Source organism: Spizellomyces punctatus, assembly GCF_000182565.1.
Source record: "Spizellomyces punctatus DAOM BR117 chromosome Unknown supercont1.1, whole genome shotgun sequence".
Lineage (NCBI taxonomy): Eukaryota > Fungi > Chytridiomycota > Chytridiomycetes > Spizellomycetales > Spizellomycetaceae > Spizellomyces > Spizellomyces punctatus.
The window spans coordinates 950,248-970,938 of record NW_015971537.1 but is presented as its reverse complement, the minus strand read 5'-3'; the positions used below and the strand labels follow the sequence as shown (position 1 = coordinate 970,938).

Here is a 20,691-nt window from a genome sequence, read left to right as displayed (position 1 = left end):
TCATCGATCAGCAAAGGACTGGATATTTACCTCATTTCATGTGCTTTTCGAAATCCTTTCCAATGCTTGAAGCCATTGTGGCCACAAGTGTCAAAAGGTAGAGCGCATAATTTGAGATTTGTGAGAAAGAGCTAGTCCCCAAATGTCTGAAGAGGGGCTTCCTCTGAGATGATTGAGAACGAAAACTTCTAGTATTTTACATCGGGCTGGTTAAAAGTATGTGTCCGTATGAAAGGTTGTGACCTGAACGCTTCTAGGAGCAAGGCAACTCTGGATTCAATTGGAAGGCACGAAGTTATCTTGCTGGCATTTAGAATGGCTCCCAACTTCCATTGTCAGAGTTAATGCTGCAAGGCAAGCTAGCAGACTTCACTCCTTTGGCTAGCGTACAAGGTCCAGATGCATTCGCCAAGTGTACCCGAGACCGAGTGTCCACGCACCTTATGCCTAACCGTTTGCAAGACATGGATATCAATTAATAAACGAGGGGTTAGTGGCAACTGATACCTGTAGATCTGCAACGCTTTTAGCTGCCAGCACATAAAGCCAACGCTGACTACCACATATAGTAGCAAGATAGGAAACTCATGGGTATCAACAGTGACAATTCCACTTCTTTTTGTATGACCGGGCAACACCATATTGAAAGAGGATCTAAACACAATGGCATCATGTTCCAGTTTCGCGCGATTGCATTGAGCTGGGAGTATGGTGAATCCCACATAAAACTATCGCGGCCCTACTGGTAGACTTTGTTTGTCGGGTGTCGATCCCTTTCGGTGTTTGAGTGCGGATCAGGTTTACCGATCATCCTCGATGATCGGCATCGACCGAAGATGGTCCTTTAAGCTAAACTTTATGAATCTGACCATTTGGTATCCGTTGCTACATTGTTTAATTGAGTTTTGGAAGACATGAAGCGGGTAATCAACAGTTGCATGCTCTACAAACGCCTTGTACTATAACTAGTTTGAACGTGTGCGTGCACTTGACACAAATGACACAAAGATAACCTATGGACATGCTCAGCTGGTGCCTGGTGAATAGGTTATGAATAGGCAGAGGCAGAACCTCCCAATGACCCATTGCCATTCAAGTTGCTTTGGAACTCCAGCCAGAAAGCTCAAAGAAGGAGCGATCGAGAGTTCGAGACGACCAGCCGCGATGGGCGGATTTGAATCGGTCCATGAAAAACACACGGGTGACTCAGGCGTGGAAATCATTGCGTAGTGATGGGTGGACGAGGGTACAGGAACGTTTTGGAGGTTCTGGCCAAGGGTCGGAAAATCCATGCGGCAAGGCATAGCAAGTCATGTCGGCATACTAACGCAAGTATACGGGAGTCGTACACAGAATGTGGGAGAACGTAGAGGAGGTACCTCGGGAAAGCAGCCATTTACCAAGTCCCGCGGACTCCAACGACGATATCGCCCGCTCCTCTCTTTCAACGACTGAAGTAAGTCCTGCGCTGCTGAGTGACATGATGCTTGTGACTTTGTCGTTAGGGTGTTACCTTCTTATTTTGTATTTTATTCGGCCGTTTCTCCTCTGATCAGCAGCCCTTGAAAAAAGGCATGTTTCACATCCTTCTCTTCGAATACATATCCCCTTCGTCTGCACGCCTATCGGCGTTTTTGCTTGGTTTGCCGTCGCTGGTCCCTATCATTGCTGTTGGTGTCCTGTTCCATCAATTCAACCTACTTGCTGAAGATGCGTTAGGCCTGGCATTTACAACTCTGCTTTTGTCGATTGCACTTGAAACTGGGCGGCGGTATACTGAGGAAGGAAAGGTTGCCCTTCTTACAAGCCACGTGGGTGAGATTGAAGCCGAGCTCTCGACATATCGGACAGCGTTCGAGGATAATCCTTCCTACAGTAAGGTTTGGCTGTGTTTTTCTCTGAATCTCATCAAAATAACATCATGTTGCATTAGTGGCTATCATCGATGTTATGAAGCGACGAATGTCCGACGATGAGATAGATGCTGAACGTAAATCAAGTGGATTTCAAGACCGCACTCGTTCCTGGCATTATGATTATCGCGCCGTGAAACTTAATCGCGGTGCGGTGAAGATTTATGGTGTAGAGGCATCGCGCATTCTAGGAAAATGGGCTAGGAGTGATTTGGGTCGTCCTACCGAAGCCGTAGATTACTGTGGGCGCCATTGCGAGGAAGCCCGGAGAACAGGAAGGGTGGTGGAGTGGGAACAAGAGTATCCGAATTTGTATATGGGGAATCAAGATGGAAAGCCAGAAGGAACCACAACACTTGTTGTGCGCGCCGTCTATTTGGGTCCTTCAACAACGAATGGATGCTCCTCATACTTGTTGATGCTACGTGATTGCTCTGAAGAACGTAGGGCGATGGAAGCATTACGAGAGAGCGAGAAGAGATTAGAGACAATTATGGATGCTGCAACAGATGGTGCATTTTCCTGCCATTTTTGGTAGTCACATTGCAAGACTAATGTGCGACTCTCTCTAGGCGTCTGGGAGTGGGATATTCCAAATGATGACTTCAGATTTAGCCACCGTCTTGCCAGGTACAGTGTTTTTTGCACACTTGGTGGTGGGGGTGGTGGAATGATTACCGTCCTGTTTTGGAATCGTGGCTTACTGGACATTTGTGGTCCTGCAAAAGGTATCTTGGCTACGATGAAGATGAGTACCGCGCAATATACGGCACCGTAGAAGGGTATCAGAACGCTGTGCATCCTGCTGGTGTGTCTATTTGTCCCTCCCTCGTATTTGAGGGGCAAAACATTAATTTTGGAACTGCTCTATAGATCGATCAAGAATGAATAATGTCACGATGGACATACTGAGCGGCAAACATCAGCTCGATAATTTTCAAATGGAGCGCCGACTTTTGACCAAGAGTGGCAGTTACATATGGCTATTAAACCGGTCAGTAACCACAAATGTACAACGCTAGTAAAGGAGCATATCCTCATATCCTTAGTGTAGGGGGAAGATTCTTGCTCGTGATGCTGATGGAAAGCCCACCAAGTTGGTAAGCAGACAACTTTGATCGTCCGAGTTCCATCTATATAAAACTCTGTATTGTATGACAGGTTGGCGCACATATAGATGTGAGCGACAGGAAAGCAGTTGAATTCGCGCTAGAGCAGAAGACGAAGCAGCTGGATGAAAAGAATCAGTTGCTGGACGAGAAAAATCGGCAACTGGATGAAAAGAACCGAGAGTTGGATTTGGCTGTACAATTGAAGGCGGAAGTGAGTATTACGTGACATGCAAGAGTTATGTTTTTGTTATACGATCGCACTTGTGGCTAATGTTGACCATGCGAAAAGTTCCTCGCAAATATTTCACACGAATTTAGGTGAGAATGCATTAGTGAGAGTTTGTAGGTGGACTACAGTGCTCATACTACGCGGGGCATTAGGACACCGTTGAATGGTATTGTCGGGCTAGGTGAAGTGTTGTGGGATACTCAACTTAACGCTGAGCAGCGGGATTTGCTGAAATCGATACGAGAATGCTCTGATGGATTGTTACTTATTGTAAATGATGTGGTCAGTATGAATTCTTTCCAACGTGACCTTACTCTACTCAAAGTGACAATGAATCCCGTTGATCAATTTCAGCTGGACTTTTCAAAGATTGATGCAGGAAAAATGAGTTTGGAAAATCGACCGTTCGACCTACGCACCTGTATCACCAACGCTGTCTCCGTACTAAATTTAAAAGCGAAGGAAAAGCAAATAGGTTTAACAACTGTGGTTGACTCTGCCGTACCTTCCATCGTTATTGGTGATGGGAATCGTCTTCGACAGGTTCTTATCAACCTTGTTGGAAATGCCGTTAAATTTACAAAGTCGGGGGGAGTATCAATAAGAGCGTGGACTGTGGATGATTCTGGCCGACATTTTGAACAACGACGCTTCACATTCACGGACAAAAGCAGTCCGAACACCAACACAAATGCAGAGAAACCAGAGATACCAGAGATAGACGAGAGACGGGAAAAACCGGAGAAACCTCGCCGACCAACCCACTTTCTTACTCGCACTCCCACATCCTCGCCAACGTCGCTCACCGCTTTGGTACACTTTGAAGTCCGCGACACTGGCATCGGCATCCCTGCAACCCGTCTCTGCCGTCTCTTTCAACCATTCTCTCAGGTTGACGCCTCAACCAGTCGACAATATGGTGGAACTGGATTGGGCTTGGCAATATCAAAACAGTTAGTGCAGTTGATGGACCCGGGTGGGGAGGGAATACGAGTGGAGAGTGTCGAGGATGCGGGTAGTGTTTTTTCGTTTCGAATACGATTTCCGGTTTATGAAGGCGAGCTCGAAGCGGAACTTGGCGCATGGGATCATGAGAAAGACGGACGGCGGAAGGAGGAATGGAAACGAATCGCAGACAAAGTGCCAGTTAAGATACTGCTGGCTGAGGATAACCTGGTAGGTGTCATATTTGGGAGAGTTCAATGCGTGCAGACAGCTGACGTACTTGAATGCACATCTCTGTAACGCAACAACCACAAAGATCAATCAAAAAGTATCAATACGCTTACTTGCGCAACTGGGATATAACTCTGCCATCGATATTGCCAACAACGGGGTCGAAGCGGTAGAAATGTCGCGCCGAACACCTTACCACGTCATTCTGATGGATGTACAAATGCCTAGAATGAGCGGTATAGAAGCTACGAGAGTAATTAGAAAGGAACGCGGAGGTATTGCGGATGGCGGTCCGGCTATCATCGCCCTGACAGCCAATGCCATGGCGTCAGATCGCGATCAATGCCTTGCTGCAGGGATGGATGGGCACATTGGGAAACCGTTCAAGATTGAAACGCTGGCTTGGGCTTTAGAGGCCTTTGGAGGGAATGTTTTGGAGTTGCAGCAGAATAATAGATTCGACGCTGTTGACGAGACGAAGGAATCTACAGAGGACTTGGCGCCATACCGTGGTTTCCCAACAGATGCAACTGCATAAAGATCGGAAAGTGTGGGATACATCACCCTGCGAATTGGACCAACGGCTTAATCTTTTATGTATTGGCGGATGCTCAGGAAGAAATTGTGTGATGGGGAAATCCGATGCACTTGAGAGGGTAGACGACGTCGGTTAGATCTTTTTGGGGGCTGAAACGTGGGATTATTCTGCAAATCATTGGCAAACTTTTTTTATGTACGTATTTTATTATCTTCATGTTTATAGTATTACGTTCTCGAATTGTTTCTGCAAAAAAGTGTAAGCTTTCTCCGTGGTAATTCAAAGTTCCATTTCGTTTATGGTCGTGATGGTCAAATACTGGGGGTTAGGATTCCTGATCCGGCTGACCTTTTGTTTATAATAAAGCAATTCAGGCCACGTTCTGCCTTCAAAAGGTGATGCTATATGACAACAAGGTGCAAAAGCCGCGCTAAGGAATCTCAACCCCCGCTATCCAACAGACATACATATCAATCTTCGTTGTAAAAGGGGGTCCCGGTCAAGACGGTGGCTTGATAGGATGAGTTGGCATGAAGAAACGACAAATCATCATTCTATCATGTTAAAGCTTCCATCAGATGTTCATAACATTTACTGTTGCTTTATATCGCCGGTGATTTCAGCAGGTACAAAATACTACAGTGAAGACTACCTTCTTTGCAAAATGTTCAAGCTATGCCATAGGCTCCTGCGAGAGTGCCTGCTTCCTATCTTCCGCCCTTTTTGTAAAACTGTTGAGAAGTCCGATTCAGGGCCTCACCAGTTGGCAGAAGACGGTACGGAAGCCGGTAGAGAAACTGGTGCGGAAGCTGGTACGTGCGCTTATTCAACTTGTGTGCCCATTTTTGTGGCTTCTCAATTTCTGCGACTGTCATAGACCAAGAGGCAACGGACATTGATACTATTGTTGTTATAACTGTGGAGGACGGTGAGTAGTGCTTCCCCGAACCTACTGCACTTTCTAATATGTGTTGCACTGCTAATTGGTTGCCATTTTGAATGTTGGGCCCCTCTCACACCGAGAAAGCCTCTACCAGTTCAATCAAGTCCATTAAATCTACCAGCTCAATCAAGTCCACTAAATCTACCAGTTCTGTCAAGTCTATTAAGTCAACCAAATCAAGAGCTGAGGTTATGATTGAGATGGTTCATATCCACTTTCAATCCGATCCGAAATCGAAGCCAATCCTCGTCAAAGGTGTGTATGCTGTCTTTATTCTATCCCCTAACTGCTGAATAACGAAGAAGACACTTAGTGAGGAGAGATGCCAAAGTCCGGAGGCTCAAAGAAGTGCTTAAAAATACCACCAAGTCTAACACCTGGCCACGCATCGCCTTCGAACGTACAGAACTTGAAGATCACCACACCCTCTCCACATATAGCTTATACCATGAGGCGCGGCTCACTCTCCTACCTGATTCTGCACAGTTTTTGAGTTTCTTCCCGCCAGCTAAGTACCTGGAGCCGGGCTGGGATCGTGATTACTCTAAGTGTGGAGATAACCAAATTGTGGGCTTGCGGGGTGGACATTGCTATGTTCGGCCCACTGGTTGGCTACGATTTGGATTAAAAGTGAAGGGCAAATATGAAGATGACATGTGGCTTGGAGCCCCCGGTCCAAGGAATGAGTCCAGCGAAGGGGAATGGTAAACAACAACAGCACCCCCATCTTTGAAATATCCCATATCTGATTGGTATTCTCTCTCTAGGATCGTGACTTACCATGGGACATCATACACCAACATTGCGAGCATCGTTCAAAAAGGCTACCGCGCCAGCCATGACGGATGGGTGTGGTCCACGATGGACATCGCCGTGACGCACAGTTATTCTCAAAAGGGGTTTTTTGTTAGCGGAGGTCGCACTTGGCGAGTCGTCCTCCAAAACAGGGTCCATCCGAGCTGCTGCCAGCTTAATTATAACGCCGTTACCGTCAAACCCAAAGATATCCGGCCGTATGCGATCTTGGTGCAACAGGTCTACTAAAGTCAACTGTTCATGCGATGTTAAGTTGCAGCAAATGCTTCAAAATCTCATTAAAATGCAAAAATGTGGCAGTAGCAGTAGCTTGAATATCTCGACATAACATGTATTGAAATATGCGAAAGTAGGAATTAGCTATACCGTATCCTTCTAAAAAACATACCCTGAAAAGCGCCTGAAGGACCTTTTCCTGCTCCGTTGGTACCAAATCTCCACAGATGCTCTGTCCACCCCGTATCTCTTGGGGCCTCGCGCCGTGACGTAAGCAGGGACGTCATGCGGACTTTGCCCGTTTCCAAGGGCCATAAAATGGCACTGGGACCTCGTCGAAAGGTTTATATTTGGCAGGACATTGTCCTTTTTAGAGAGAAACCATGCTGGCCTTGTCATCATACAACTTCTTTTCCTGGTCTCATCGACCGTGCAAGTCCATCACGGACTCTGATAAGCGTAGGCCTCTCATAACACCTCGGTCTTCTTCGATGACGTCCATTGCGCTGCATGAGGAACCAGGTCAGGGAAAAAACGGATACAAGATCGCAGTAGAGGAGCATACAGAAAAGCGGCCTCTGGCGAGCACGGGCGGATCTCCTATACCTTTACCTGGCCGAGAAGGGAGTCTTGAAGATTTGCTAATAGATGCGTGTGGGGACGGGGATGTAAAAGCCGTTAGGTGAGATGTGGTTCAGTAGATTGGAGAGGAGTCACGGACTAATGCTAATATCTTACTTTTTAGGTTTTTACTCGAAAAGAAAGCCCCAATCAACGCAACTCGCCCATGGGCTGGGCATTGGGATGCCCTCGGACTCCCTGCAGCTTGTTTAAAGAACTTGCGGTTGACGCCTCTTACTGCCGCATGCGCTCACGGACACGAGAGTGTAGTGAAGGCACTGGTGGAAGCCGGAGCGGATGTTCAGGCCGCGGACAATTGTGCTGTTTTTGTTGCTGTTGTCGGTAAGTAAAATTTTGGACGGCTTGCCTGGGAGGTTGTTTATACTGATTTTACAGTACTTTTCAGCTGAAAACCCATCGATAACCTCCTATCTATTAGCCAGCGGAGCCCGCCTAGCTTCCGCGCCCTTCAATCCATTGGCCTGGGCGTCTCGCATGCACAACATGTCCCTCCTCACTGTTCTCCTCGCTAATCTTCCACCAGCACCACAGTCGATTCTTACTTCAGCAGCTCTCGAAGCATGTGCCGCCGGTCACGACGATGTACTGCGGCTGTTGCTCAAATACGGAGTTGACTTGAAAGGGGAGGTTGAATGCATTAGAAGAAGTGTCGAAGGCGCAAAGTGGAGAGTTCTTCGGGTTTTGCTGGATGAAGTTTTTGATCCGGTATATGACTATGCAAGTGTCATGGAGCATGTATCGGAGAAGGATGGGCATTCTGACGGCACACAGGAAGATCGTTCTGAGCATGATATTCTATCCATAGCGGACGAGGAATCAGCTGTACCTGAATCTCCTACGACTGCAGCCGACCCAAACTTTGTCGCAGCTGTACCGATAACCTATCCCGATGTTTCGACGACACTCTTCGAAGCGCCGCCATTTACACCAACGCCATCCAGGGAAAGTACGGATCCTTTTACCAGCGTTCATACACGGGTGGCCATTCTCCCTGGTATGTCACGTTCATTCCCATCAACACCAGAATTTGAGCTGTTATGGGACGATGTTGTTTCCGACACACAAATAGGCCATGAGGAAGAATACTGTGTTATATAAGTAGATCATTAGATGCCGTTTGGTTGTTTTCGTGTTGACATATAAATATATATCGGTTGGGTATTGCAACGGTCATCCTCACTGCGATCAACCTCGTACACCCCCTGAACATGTACCGCAAAAACCACCACAATAACCATTGACTATTGTTTCCTAAACCTACAATCACTAGTTCTCCCCTCTGCTTGTTTTATACATGCTACCGTGAAGTTTCATTCGCGTCAGTTGACGAGATTAGTGCAATAACGTGCTTGCCATCGTTACGGAAAAAGTTCATCGTAACAGGTGATCTCGAGATCTTCGAAGGAAGGGCAAGGATACACTATCGTCGTGCAGCGTGGTTGTCACTATGGGCTGAAGACGAATATCGCAAGCTCTTTAAAGACAACATACCTGGATATAATCCTGCAGTTGAGCCATTCTTCCTTTCGCAGCTGCCTCACTCACGAACATCATTTGTCCTGGCAGCTCGGGTATGATTCTTCTGGGACCTTCCGACCAAGCTCCGGGCATGGATTCTAATTCACCGGTTGAATCCTTTTGCATCAGCCCAACCCTTACTCCCGCTTCTTCAGGGAAATGGCCAATGAGTTGCATGTGGAAATCAAAGAAATCGTCATATGTATGCCGAATGGTCATGTGCTGATCGTCGGATACTCCAACGTGGAAGACGTCGATGAGATACACGTAATCCTTCCCGGTTGCGGATCGGCTGGCTGCGGAAGTCTGCTGTCGGATTACGTCGACTATTGTTGCCTTCCGAACGGGTTTGTTGAAAATGGTGCCGGATTTTGCGCGGTTAAGTGGCTGCGCTTGGCGCTGGACAGTTTTGATAGTGCCAACCTCTTCCTGAAGGGAGGATATACTGCTGCTGCTGGCCGATTTAGACTGAGGTCCTGATGTTGCTTTCTCCTCTGTGATTGAAGTTTTTCGATCTGAGGCCACGGATTGTGATGTTTTCTTTTCAGGACCTGCTTCTATGTTGGCGGAGGGATGTGGAGCACCAGAGAGAGTCTGTGGGAGTTTTGGTGGCGGCTGGGTGGGATGAGCATCGCGACCCGCAAGTGAAACGCCCAAGTGGCTAGCTCGTCGCCCGGGTGCATCGGCTTTGCCAGCATCGCTTTGGTCGTTGGTTTTGGCCACATTTGCACTAGAAACAGTCCCCGCCCCTGGAGGTTCCGCGGTTGCTGATCGCTGGCGAGGGACCTGATCCGCTGTTTGATCTTGCACTATAAAGGGATTCGATGCAAAACGGACGGAAACATTGCGCGGCGCATGATTTATCCCAGTAGAAGTTCGGCTTGATGCGACTGGTTCCGACTTTACAGCGCTTTCTGGGGCACCTGGCGAAACCTTTTTGGGCAGAGGTGGGAGAACCATAAGCGTCTCTTTGGAGGTGCTTTTCTTCTTTGTGCTATCCAACTGCTCATTTGACGCAACCCTTCCTGTCAAGCTAGAGCCATCGTTCTCTGCAATATTCTCATTGCTTTTGACCTTGGACTCTACGTGCCGCAAACCGCTGGTTACGGTACGTAAAGCGCTTATGGTCACTCTACTTTGATTCTGAAACGATTTCAGTGCTTGTGCAGGAGGCGCTGCTTGCTCATCAGATACATCGTCTTTTACGACGACCTCATCTTCAACTAATGCTGCATCAGCCAAACTAGATTCATCGACCGTTGGTTGAACCAGCTTTGCCGATGCCTCGGCAATTGCGTCCATTTGAGGCAATGCTTCATGAGAGAGCGACGTTCCGGAACCTCCCATTGTATCGCCTGAGTTTGTTTGAGGTGGGAGATTGGCAACACCAGGACTTCCTCGGTTCTTTTGGGCCATCCAAGTTTTGGTCGCTTCTTTGAGGGAGTCAATCCACAGTTGCTTTGTGTCAGCAGTGTCGCATGCCACGGTATATCTTGCCGTATTGATGTGAACAATTTCCATGAGATGGTCCGTTCCGACTGCGAAAGTACGATGTTACACTCTTAACAGCACACGCTATACATAATAAAGTGCTAGGCTTTCCCACCTGAAGGGATATTGATCAGAATCATGTCAAAGGGAACCATATCCACTAGCTTGAGCCTTTGGTCATCTCCGAGGGATTTGGCTAAAAGTAGCATATCATTGAACAAGAATATCTCACGACGCTTTCGTTCGTTATTGGATTTGACGAGGTCCATGGAAGCTGATCTCAAAAGTTGACGCCAGGGCGCTACAATGTTCATTTTCTATGCCAGCATGGTGTCATGATGTGCCCATTCAATAGCCCAAACTGGGATGTGACGACAGTACTCGCACTCACGGTTGTGAACCTGCCTTGAAGTTCCAACATTTTTTGCACCGCCTCAGCTTGCCTAGCTCCCTCATTGACAATTGTCACAACGGTTTCAATCTTTAGAAGAGCCTTCTCAAGATTTTGGAAATCGGGGTGACTCGGTTCGGTGTTCTTCATTACTTCCTGTTGTGTCAATCCCGACAAAAACATGAAAGGATCATCTCAGTGCTACTATTAGCGAATCTCAAGTTATCTTGTTCGTACCCGAATGAGGAGCGGATATTTACAAATCCGCTGAACAGGTTTGATGCTGCCAAAGAATTGTTAATCTTTCTTCTGTCCAGAATAAAGTATCGTCCCATACTCACAGGAAATTTGCCAAGTTAAGATTGCGACTTTCGGGCATCATGGCACATTGCTATTGACAGCAAATGTGAGATCCAAGCAATGGTATTCATGATGTATCCAATATCACATACATCCAAAAACTTGGCAACTGATTTGTTTTGTCGAACAGCTTGGAGTTTCATTAGTGCGAAAGGATGATTCCGGCAGTACATTGTGTACATTTTCAGGAAGTCGCTCTTCACAAATATGTTGGAGGTTTGCATGCTACAGAAGCATCAGCAGAGCGTGAAAACATACCACACGTATAAATATATCTCCAATCTGCTCCACCACAGGGTGCTGTGATGTGCGATCTTCTAGCCATTTCATCAATTGCTAGAGCAATGTTGAGTGTTACCCCTGCATTACTTACGCAGATCGTTGGCCGTACCTGGTTGACGGGTAACAATTGCTCCACATTCGAAAAAACAATCGCCATATCCTTAGGTGGCAGCAGCTTGTTCTTCTTGATTTGGTTCATGTACAACTGCAGCATAGAGAATAGGAAAAAATGTCATCTGTATCCTATCCCCCGTACACAGAAAGCAACGCTATATCTTACGTTAATGATGATTTCCAAATCTTCCACATAATCCTTTTCAGTCGCTTGAATCTCATGGATAACTTCTTGTCTTTGCACTTCCTTTTTGCTCAATCCCATCTTTGTAACCTCTTCCACTCCGCCCATCGTCTCCACCCACCGCTGCCGTGTCACATGCGGAACACCCACAATTGAAACTGTTGCTCTTCGCTCAACAGTGCTTCCAGATTTGATATCCTTCTTTCGAAAAGACCCTGCTCGACGAGCTTCCTTTTTGTCCGAACTAACCTCTTCGAGAACAGGGGCAGGCTCCGCTTTTGGTCTGGCAAGGGCTTCCCGAATATGAGTCCCGATTGCTGCTTCCAGTTCATCTAAACCTGTTCCAGAGACACGTTTAGAGTACCGCGGCATGGTTTTGTATTTAGCCGCCCAATTGCGGGTGCCTGGTGGTAGGTTGGCTCCAGCATCCTCATTGTGTGATACAGATGACGGGGTGGCAGATTTTAGTGGGATATACTGTGCTTTGCTTGAGTCGGCGTCTGATAGCTCAACCGTAGACGATTCTGCTGTATCCAACAATCCCTCAGCAATAGCCTCTTCGTCAGTTAGAATTCTTACAAAATTCGCAGGAAACCACCCCCAGACACCATTCTTCAATCCAAATAGCCACCCTCCCTTCGCATCCCCTTTCAGAAGCTGGACGATGTCCTCCTCTTCCAACATGAGCTCGTCACGTTCATTCGCAGCAAAGTCGTATAGAGCTTTGGCAAATTTTGGCCCACCCTCTGAGACTCCTTCGACATTCAGATCGGATACTTGTCTGGAATTGCGTTGCATTATGGAGCTGGTGGAGGAGGTGGAAGCATACGACAGACGTCGGTTGGGATCGTTCTCAGTGGATATGCTATGCTGGGATGCTGTGCTGTCTATGGGATGTGTAGGCCGTGCTGGTGACATGGGTGTATCAGTGCGTTTGCGGGGAAAAATGTGGGGATTGACTAGTGTTACGGAAGAATAGAAATCGGGTTGAGGGAAAGCGACAAGTGGTCCGTCTGCTTACGTTATCAATCCCGTCGCGATGTTTGTCGATGCTTGTCTTGGAACGAAAGTAGACATTAGCGGCCTCAACAGGGTATAAAAATACAGATGATACCAACTTCTCCGGGAAGTATCTCATTTCTGATTTGAATAGTGGAGGAGTCGTCATAGGGGTATACTTTGACGAGAACGAATGTGCAAGAAACTATCCAAATAGCATTGCAACCCGCAAATCCGGCAAATGTTAGAAAATAAAGACTGTTCATTACAGTTGCTTCCAGCGAAAAGAAAAGTATTCCGGTGCTTTTGAACTGGTATTCAGATCAATCAAACTGCACTTGAGATGCCAATACATAGAAACTCTAGCCTGTAGAAAATGCCGTCCAGGCAATAGAAGCTGAATTGAAGGAAGATGTGCTCCACTATCAGCAGTAAGGTAAATGAAGGGTTTCTGCAGAAAAAGGGGAACTGACAGAGCATATAAGAAGGATTCCCCCAGTGTACCGCTGCAAATCGTGGGGCCCGGTAGCATTATCCATCCCTGCGGGCAACAGGGAATATCGATGTATCTGTTGCAACTGTCGTTATAGTATCGGTATTTCAAGATTATGTCAGAGTTCAGCAATTCGTTGACGGTAAGCTCTAGGCAGTGGTAGCTCCAGACAACAATGGTATATCAACCAAATTTTGTGATATTAAGGTCCGTACCTGTGAACTGCTTATCACCAACAGTTGAATGTCTGCCATATGCATAAGAGGCTTTCGGAATCTTTGCACATGCACTTGACCACTTTTGTGGTCCTCGAAGACTGAGGTTTGAGATTTGCATCGAGAGAGAGAGCCAGACAGAATCCTAAAAGAAGAAGGAGAGAAGAACACGGATGTAAATGCATCGCTGTCAGCCAAAATATCTCCATGTAAATGTCAAATTGGCTTTTCACTAAAAGCGAGAGTATAGACCTACCAGGAGTGGATCGTCATGATGTTTCCCTTTTCACCGATACCGAGATGCATCTCACTAAACCTCATGAACGGGCAAAACTTACATATTGATGTACCAAGATGTGACAATGAACGAAGATCAACCAGAACAACCAGACACAAACATAAGGGACTACAATATGCTTTGCTCCTAGCAGGAGATACCCTATTCTTATTAACTACAGGAAATCCAGTGTGTGTGTGTGTGTGTGTGTGGGGGGGGGGGGGGGGGTTCGTGAAGTTTTCACAAAAGGGCCTTTTTAATTGATGGAGAACAGGAGGATCATCGTAAGTCATATGATAACCAAACTTTATTTGGAGAAATAACCAAGTCTTAACATCTAAATTCCTGAGTTATGTCGCTTGATCCTCCAGACGTACTAAACTGTGGTGATAGTTCTTCCTAATGTGGACCAGGAAGACTTAATGTCTTGAGGGTTGACAGCACCTGCTATTCTCTATAGTTGCGTTCAACCAAAAATCACATAGATATCTCGCCAGCTTTATGAAATACAATAATAGCCTATCAACTGATCGTCAACTGGAGCAGACTGACTGTAAGTAAGCCTGATCTTTGCAGTCCTGATATGGGTAAAGACTTGATCCTGTCGTCCCTTCTACATTGCAATCTAACATAGTCCAACTCACACAGGAAAAAGTTTGCAACCGAAAAAGGTTGAGTAAACTCAAGTCATCTGTGGCAGTTCCAGAAATACTTAATGGCTGTTTGCCTCTTTTTTTCGAAAAGCTGCAAAAAAGAACCCAATACTTTCTAGCACCTTGCCATCCACTCCTACCCCACACATCTGACCTGGTTCAAACCGATAACATCGTTGTCTGGCCACCTCGGTCAGCGCTTCCACACCGGTCAATCCTGCCTGGCTCAACCCCTCGAATTCTGGCGGTATTGCCATGATCTCCAGGTCCGGGAATGTGGCAAGTGCGTAGGCTACATTGTGCTCGTTCTCGGCGGCGTTAATTGTACAAGTACTGTAAACGAGAACACCTCCTGGACGAAGGAGCTTATGAGCGGCGTGCAGAAGGGAGCGCTGATAGGCTGGATAATGATGAAGAACGCCGACAGTTATATCTGGCTTGAAGTTTGGTCGCTGACCTTTTGGATCGAGGCACATCATGCGAAGGAGGTTAAAGGGCTATTTGAAACTATAGACTATGAGATGTGGCGATGTACGTACCCATGGCAGAACATGGCCCGTCCAAAAGTACTCGATCAAAACATTCGCGCGGAAGAGCCTGAATTTTGCTTCCTGGTGACCACCAAACGGGAGTAGCTAGAAATTCCTTGGTCTCTTGTTCCGACATGACGCAGCTTGTGGCGTCACAACAATATGCCTTTACCGAGACCAGTTCTTGCTCACGGATGTAATTTACCAAGCGGTCTACCTTCTGATGCGAACGGTCCAACGCAATGATTGTTCCCTAATCTCCTATAATTGGTAATGGTGATAAAATGTGGATTTAAATAAACCACTCACTTGATCCCGCATAAGCGCAGCTAAATGTGTCGTTTTGCCCCCCGGTGCTGCCAAAGACGTCCCATGTTACGTGTATTCCTAGCGTCGCATAAGTGACGGGGCCTACCTGCACACATATCCAACACCAACTCTCCAGGCCGTGGTGCCAAAACGTGTCCAACAAGCACACTTGGTAGATTTTGCAGAATGACCCCTTTCGCAAACATATCTCCCAGTGATGGCGACTTATATATTGGCTCCACCATTTGTACGCCAACACCTTTTCCTCGCAGTTGCTTTGCAGAGCATGTGTAAAGGGTTTCTCGGCCCTTGGAATTGGAATCCAAGTTAACATTGTGTCAGCATCGCATTGCATTACTGTGCACATACCATCATGGCAATGCCATTTCCGACAAAAGCCTTCCTTCCCGTGTACTTCTTCGATTGGCCACGCAAGCATGCCCCATCAAGATCGACATATACCGCCACTTTATCTCCCGGCTTCGCTATCGAAAACCATTGGTAGTTCAGATCACAGCGATCCCGTAGCATTCATGGCCCAAGAGGTGGTGCTTACTGGCAGATTCGGCCGCTAGAACACCCGTCTGAAGAAATGGCATAGATGCTCAACTTCCGGTCTCCATAAGATGAAGATTCGACTTACCGCAAAAATATCCGCACCGCGCAAAACAGCGTTACCACACATCGTATCTATGATTACCTCTATTGCAAGCAAGTAAGTACTCATTAAGAAGGCGACGGTGAGTATCAGTCTCACCTTTTTGCACAGGATCCACGTGAAGCGGTCCTTGCACGTCCATATATAGGACATCAGGCACAACAGGGTGCTCATACACAATCCATTGCGGCCAGTTTTTCTGCTTACATTGCTTTTGGAATTGGCAAAAAATGAAGATTTTTAGAAACAGAGAAGGATATATGTGAATCAGCAGTAATTTCTGTAATTTCGTACCATGTCAACAAAGTCCTGCAGTTGTTCTCTAGCCTGCTCTCTGGTGCAACGTAGCGTATTAACGCGACAAAAAGTAGTGCGGGGTGGTACAGCTAATGCTTTGCAGATTGCTATCCATGTTGCATCAGAGTAATTCGCTCGGAGGATAGTGTCAATCTCTGGTGGGAATGCAACGGGGGTGAATGACATGGCCCACACTGTAGGAAGAAAGGTGGGCGATCGAGCGTCAACCACAACCGCGCGACTAAGCACAGAAAAGATGTCACCTGTTCATCCTGTACCAGCCACATCAGCATTGGACTGTGAGCAGATGCCAGTAACAACGATATAAATGATTATTTACAGAAGGGCCAGCTGAACCATAAAAGACCATCGCCCAATGTTGACGAGCTCAGCACACGCCAGTTGAGAGATTTGAGCTCGTACCTTTGCTCGCAGCAACTTTGGGACCGTCCTGAACGATGTTCAGAAATTACGTAGTCAGCTCGTTTGACGCTCTGGCATATCATAACAAAGCCTTATGTGTGTTAGAGCAGTGGATAATATCATGTTACGATAGTGCCAAAAGACGGCTGGCTGACATTAAATGTCGCTTGGTGCTGTATGTAAGCGCAGGCAGCCACATCCACGCCACATCGCCAGGTGGATGCACTAAGCCTCTCAGCGACAACGTTGACGAAAGCTCGTCAACTGGATCTATCATGACCACCGTCTCAGAAGGTATGGTCTTACTGCTTTGGTAACATGTTTTTATCTGTGAGTTGTCATGACTGACAGCTGATCTGCTTTCCTCAGACACCATAGTACGAAATCGTATTCTGCTCGACAACCGGGCATTCAAAAAGTGCTTTCTCCGCTATGTTTCGCAAAATGCATCTGGCAAGGACAGCGAAGTGTAAGAATCCAGCTTGAGCGATTGCCCTTGTTCGGCTCCTCTAAACCGCTCCATCCAGTAATCAGGTGCTCACGGACCTGTCGCAACTCGAAGTCGGCTTACAGAAACACCAGCTGATACATGATATGAATAATCGAGAGATCCAGCTGTATGAAGAGGAAAAGACACGTATTGGTAGATACATTGGTTTAGAATCTGATATCTGCCGGAGCCTCACATTATTTTTGATCAGAGCAAGAAATTGGAAAAGGCAGAGAGGAAATAGTCTTGCTGAAAGCGCGGCTCATGGAAGTCCAGAGAATTCGCGCCAACAAGTTGGAATACGATGAGGTAGCACAAAAGATCAACGAGTTGCCTTCACGTAATAGAAGTATAGAGTGAGTTGGTTTTTTCACACGCAACAACAAAACGTCGTCACTTTGTTGAACCTAATGGTTCAGAAATGCGTTGAAACTACGGACTAAAATCGAGCGATTGAAAGCGGATACGCAGAGCACACGGATAAAACGTGATCTCCGCAGAAAGCAGCTCTTGACTATCATTACGGCGATTCACGAGCTTCAAGATACCATTACGGAAGATCATGAAGAAGAGGAAGAAAGGGCTATGGAAGAGAAGCTAAACGAAGAAGCTCCTACACCATCTGTACAGGAAGAAGAGGAAGAAGGTGTCCTCATGGAGGACGAATTAAGCGAGCGTCGCGTAGAAGCCATGGATTTGTCATGATGGACATATCTCCTTGTGCCCGGCGCTATTAATTGTAAATAGATTGAATGTCTCCTTCTTGATCAATTGCAGTAGGAGATTTGGACACTGGTTCATATTACGGCATTGCTGAATGCACATGGTATACAGAACGCACAAGGCAAGCCGCAATTAAGGACGGCAAGTACCATATATACACTATATTAGTTGATCGCGACAAGTATCAATACACTAAAGCTGAGATGCAGCCTGCGCCGGGTGACCTCTCGCAATGCTATTTGCGCAAATCACACCACAGCGCGATGGAAATGACCCTCACAAAAAACCTCGTCTATTGGTCCCGGATCTGTACATTCCACTTCTTTTGATATGCCTCCATATCCTGCTCCTTCTTCTTGTATTGGGCAACGAGTTGTTGAATGATATTTTGGATCTTGCGTGATGGGAAATATGTAGGGGTTATACTAGAGAAGGGCTGCGTGGACCTGCGTTCCTTATCTCACTCACCCCGTCCATATTCGTCTTCACAGCTGGTAGCACGTCCTGAACTGTTCGCTCCACCAATACTCCTCCGACAAGTCTAAAGCATTTACGTTCGGGTTCCAGTGGACTGATTGTATCCACAACAAGCCTAATAGGTCGCAGCTTTTCATCGACTGCGGGCCTGCGCTAAACTGGAGCGAGAAGCGAGCAACTTACTGGTGCTCGTCCTTTTCCATTTCAAGTTCACCGAGTTTTTGGGCGATGGCGTTCATTTCTTGCTTCATACTGTTGATCTACAAGGTCGTTATTAGGTGCACGTAAGCCAATCCAATTAGGTCCAGCCTTTGCTCTCATATCACGCAAACCCACCTGAGCAACAATTTCTTGGTCCGAGGGCCGTTTTTCAACAGCAGGCTTGCTAGAAGAAGTGGCCATTGTAGGAAAGTCCAGCGATAGAGGATGGTACTTGCAGATGTTGGAAGATTGGCAAGAACTGATCTTGCCAACCTGTTCCCTGAGTGTCCTAAGCACGTGATCTACTCACCACCACGCAGCGTCACGAAGTGGTTGGAGATCGACCCTGTTTTTACCTCACTGGGTTTTCACTCGTATACCAGTATTGACTATACCACTATTGTAATTGACAGTTTTTCCTTGTAGCATGCACTAAAGTAATGCTCCAAATAGTTTTAAGGGCGAATACCCAATCTCATAACAGGTTTCACTCCAATAATATAATTGATGCCATAATTTGGATGTCTTGCTGCCAACATCTATACTCCACGATGCTCTACTAACGGGAGACAATTAAGGATCTTTGATGGTGACAAACTCTGCAGAAGGATACAATTCCTGCTGCTTTGGCAGCTCAAAGCTTTGGCCCATTGGAATCATCGTCCGGACGGACGCGTATAACGAGCTTTCCAAATTGCTTTGCTTTTCTGAAAATCGACAAAGAAGTATCTTACTTAAGTTGGTCAATAAGACTCAACTCGAGATGCTTCCTCTTACCTCATACACTCAAACGCGCCCTCCCCTTCCGACAAGCCCTCCCACACGTCGCTTACGACTGGTACGATTCGATGACGTTCCACAAATTCCAACATCGCTTTGAATTCGTCCTGGTTGCCCATTGTAGTGCCGAGTATGGAAATCTGTTTTAGAAAAACAGTGGGTAATAGGAGGGAAGCTGTGGGCGAGACCGTTGCGCCATAAGTTACGAGCTTGCCGCCTACGCAAAGAAGCTTCAGATATGCCGCTAGAGAAGCTTCTCCACCCGCGCTGTCGATGACTGTGTCAACTTGCCCTCCGGTGAGGGTTAGAAGGGTTTTCGCCCAATTCTCTGAGAATACCGCGGAATGTAAAATATGAGGATAAGCGCGTTGCGCAAGGACGGCTGCTTCAATTTAAGCCATCTGCCCACCTTCACGATAATTGACGCCTCCCGTTGCCCCCATTTCGATTGCCTTCTCAATCTTGGCGGGGTCGGAGCTTGTAACGAATACCTTTGCTCCAGCTGCCACAGCAAATTGCATTGCAAAAAGGGCCACACCGCCTCCAACCCCGGTAATCAATACCGTGGAGTGGGGTTGCACTTGACCCTTAGTCATAGTGGCTCGCCAAGCGGTTAGGCCCGCTAGAGGAAGGGCTGCTGCCTGAGTAAAAGTCAAATGTGCAGGAATCGGATGGACTTGAGTTTTTGGTATGCATATGTATTCCGCAAATGTTCCTGATAGCAATTCCCATCGATATTAAACCAAAGAAGTGTGGACTCGCAGTAACTGCAGGTGTACCTGGAAAAGGTAAAAGGCCGAGCATTCCATACTTTTCAGGTTGTTCAGGACCCCTCGGGTCTGACGCCCAATTCATGGAGGGGTTGATCTACAAAAGACACACTAGTATGCTCAACGAAAGTGCTCGAAAAGCAAAGACTGAATGAGAGCCCGATACCATACCAAAACCCTCTTCCCGCTCTCAACTTCAACACCCGCTCCGTCGCTCCCCAGAATGCTTCCATACTTTATCTTCGGATATAATCCCTGGCGGATAAACACATCTCGATGATTTAATGCGGCCGCGTGAATGCGGACGAGGGTTTCTGAAGCACTGGGAGTCGGCACAGGGAGAGTTTTCAATTCAAGAGGATCATATTTCGGAGACGTCGACGTCACTGGCTTAGCGAGGGTTAGTGCTTGCATAACGTAGGATCTCTCGTTGTTGGATGGAAAGCAAGTTAAACTTGCTGATCGTTGGCA

General features: G+C 46.9%; 8 protein-coding genes across 8 annotated transcripts; 4 read left to right on the top strand and 4 right to left on the bottom strand.

Moving 5' to 3' along the window:
• The first annotated feature begins 1,265 nt into the window (after positions 1-1,265).
• SPPG_00366 (PAS domain S-box protein) lies at positions 1,266-5,246 on the top strand. The gene is made up of 12 exons (XM_016748695.1): positions 1,266-1,456; positions 1,557-1,875; positions 1,934-2,425; positions 2,486-2,543; positions 2,642-2,721; positions 2,787-2,907; positions 2,968-3,013; positions 3,075-3,236; positions 3,315-3,343; positions 3,407-3,536; positions 3,609-4,430; positions 4,516-5,246. Exons 1-12 carry the CDS (start codon positions 1,355-1,357, stop codon positions 4,966-4,968), a joined length of 2,814 nt encoding a protein of 937 aa, XP_016612689.1. The 5' UTR covers positions 1,266-1,354; the 3' UTR covers positions 4,969-5,246.
• Positions 5,247-5,632: 386 nt separating this feature from the next.
• Positions 5,633-7,125, top strand: SPPG_00365 (uncharacterized protein; the record flags this gene model as incomplete). The annotated part of the gene is made up of 5 exons (XM_016748694.1): positions 5,633-5,780; positions 5,846-5,896; positions 5,996-6,166; positions 6,225-6,615; positions 6,679-7,125. The coding sequence occupies 5 exons, from the start codon at positions 5,633-5,635 to the stop codon at positions 6,953-6,955; spliced, it is 1,038 nt and encodes a 345-aa protein (XP_016612688.1). The 3' UTR covers positions 6,956-7,125.
• Positions 7,126-7,269: 144 nt separating this feature from the next.
• SPPG_00364 (uncharacterized protein) lies at positions 7,270-8,812 on the top strand. The gene is made up of 3 exons (XM_016748693.1): positions 7,270-7,625; positions 7,689-7,906; positions 7,971-8,812. Exons 1-3 carry the CDS (start codon positions 7,327-7,329, stop codon positions 8,681-8,683), a joined length of 1,230 nt encoding a protein of 409 aa, XP_016612687.1. The 5' UTR covers positions 7,270-7,326; the 3' UTR covers positions 8,684-8,812.
• SPPG_00363 (uncharacterized protein) lies at positions 8,673-12,900 on the bottom strand. The gene is made up of 10 exons (XM_016748692.1): positions 11,908-12,900; positions 11,737-11,832; positions 11,604-11,681; positions 11,438-11,542; positions 11,327-11,376; positions 11,223-11,268; positions 10,986-11,141; positions 10,710-10,911; positions 9,077-10,641; positions 8,673-9,005 (listed from the first exon to the last, which is right to left on the bottom strand). The coding sequence occupies exons 1-10, from the start codon at positions 12,841-12,843 to the stop codon at positions 8,883-8,885; spliced, it is 3,357 nt and encodes a 1,118-aa protein (XP_016612686.1). The 5' UTR covers positions 12,844-12,900; the 3' UTR covers positions 8,673-8,882.
• A 1,298-nt stretch (positions 12,901-14,198) lies between these two features.
• Positions 14,199-16,575, bottom strand: SPPG_00362 (uncharacterized protein). The gene is made up of 9 exons (XM_016748691.1): positions 16,354-16,575; positions 16,159-16,270; positions 16,045-16,103; positions 15,958-15,985; positions 15,771-15,886; positions 15,508-15,709; positions 15,402-15,448; positions 15,102-15,345; positions 14,199-15,019 (listed from the first exon to the last, which is right to left on the bottom strand). The coding sequence occupies exons 1-9, from the start codon at positions 16,540-16,542 to the stop codon at positions 14,622-14,624; spliced, it is 1,395 nt and encodes a 464-aa protein (XP_016612685.1). The 5' UTR covers positions 16,543-16,575; the 3' UTR covers positions 14,199-14,621.
• A 429-nt stretch (positions 16,576-17,004) lies between these two features.
• Positions 17,005-18,195, top strand: SPPG_00361 (uncharacterized protein). The gene is made up of 5 exons (XM_016748690.1): positions 17,005-17,073; positions 17,149-17,248; positions 17,307-17,422; positions 17,481-17,625; positions 17,689-18,195. Exons 1-5 carry the CDS (start codon positions 17,055-17,057, stop codon positions 17,972-17,974), a joined length of 666 nt encoding a protein of 221 aa, XP_016612684.1. The 5' UTR covers positions 17,005-17,054; the 3' UTR covers positions 17,975-18,195.
• Positions 18,125-18,936, bottom strand: SPPG_00360 (tubulin-binding prefolding complex subunit GIM4). Its single transcript, XM_016748689.1, has 4 exons — positions 18,806-18,936; positions 18,653-18,729; positions 18,461-18,584; positions 18,125-18,386 (listed from the first exon to the last, which is right to left on the bottom strand). The coding sequence occupies exons 1-4, from the start codon at positions 18,869-18,871 to the stop codon at positions 18,285-18,287; spliced, it is 369 nt and encodes a 122-aa protein (XP_016612683.1). The 5' UTR covers positions 18,872-18,936; the 3' UTR covers positions 18,125-18,284.
• A 53-nt stretch (positions 18,937-18,989) lies between these two features.
• On the bottom strand, positions 18,990-20,669 carry SPPG_00359 (uncharacterized protein). Its single transcript, XM_016748688.1, has 5 exons — positions 20,392-20,669; positions 20,230-20,317; positions 19,860-20,165; positions 19,448-19,778; positions 18,990-19,377 (listed from the first exon to the last, which is right to left on the bottom strand). Exons 1-5 carry the CDS (start codon positions 20,632-20,634, stop codon positions 19,305-19,307), a joined length of 1,041 nt encoding a protein of 346 aa, XP_016612682.1. The 5' UTR covers positions 20,635-20,669; the 3' UTR covers positions 18,990-19,304.
• Between the last annotated feature and the right edge of the window lie 22 nt (positions 20,670-20,691).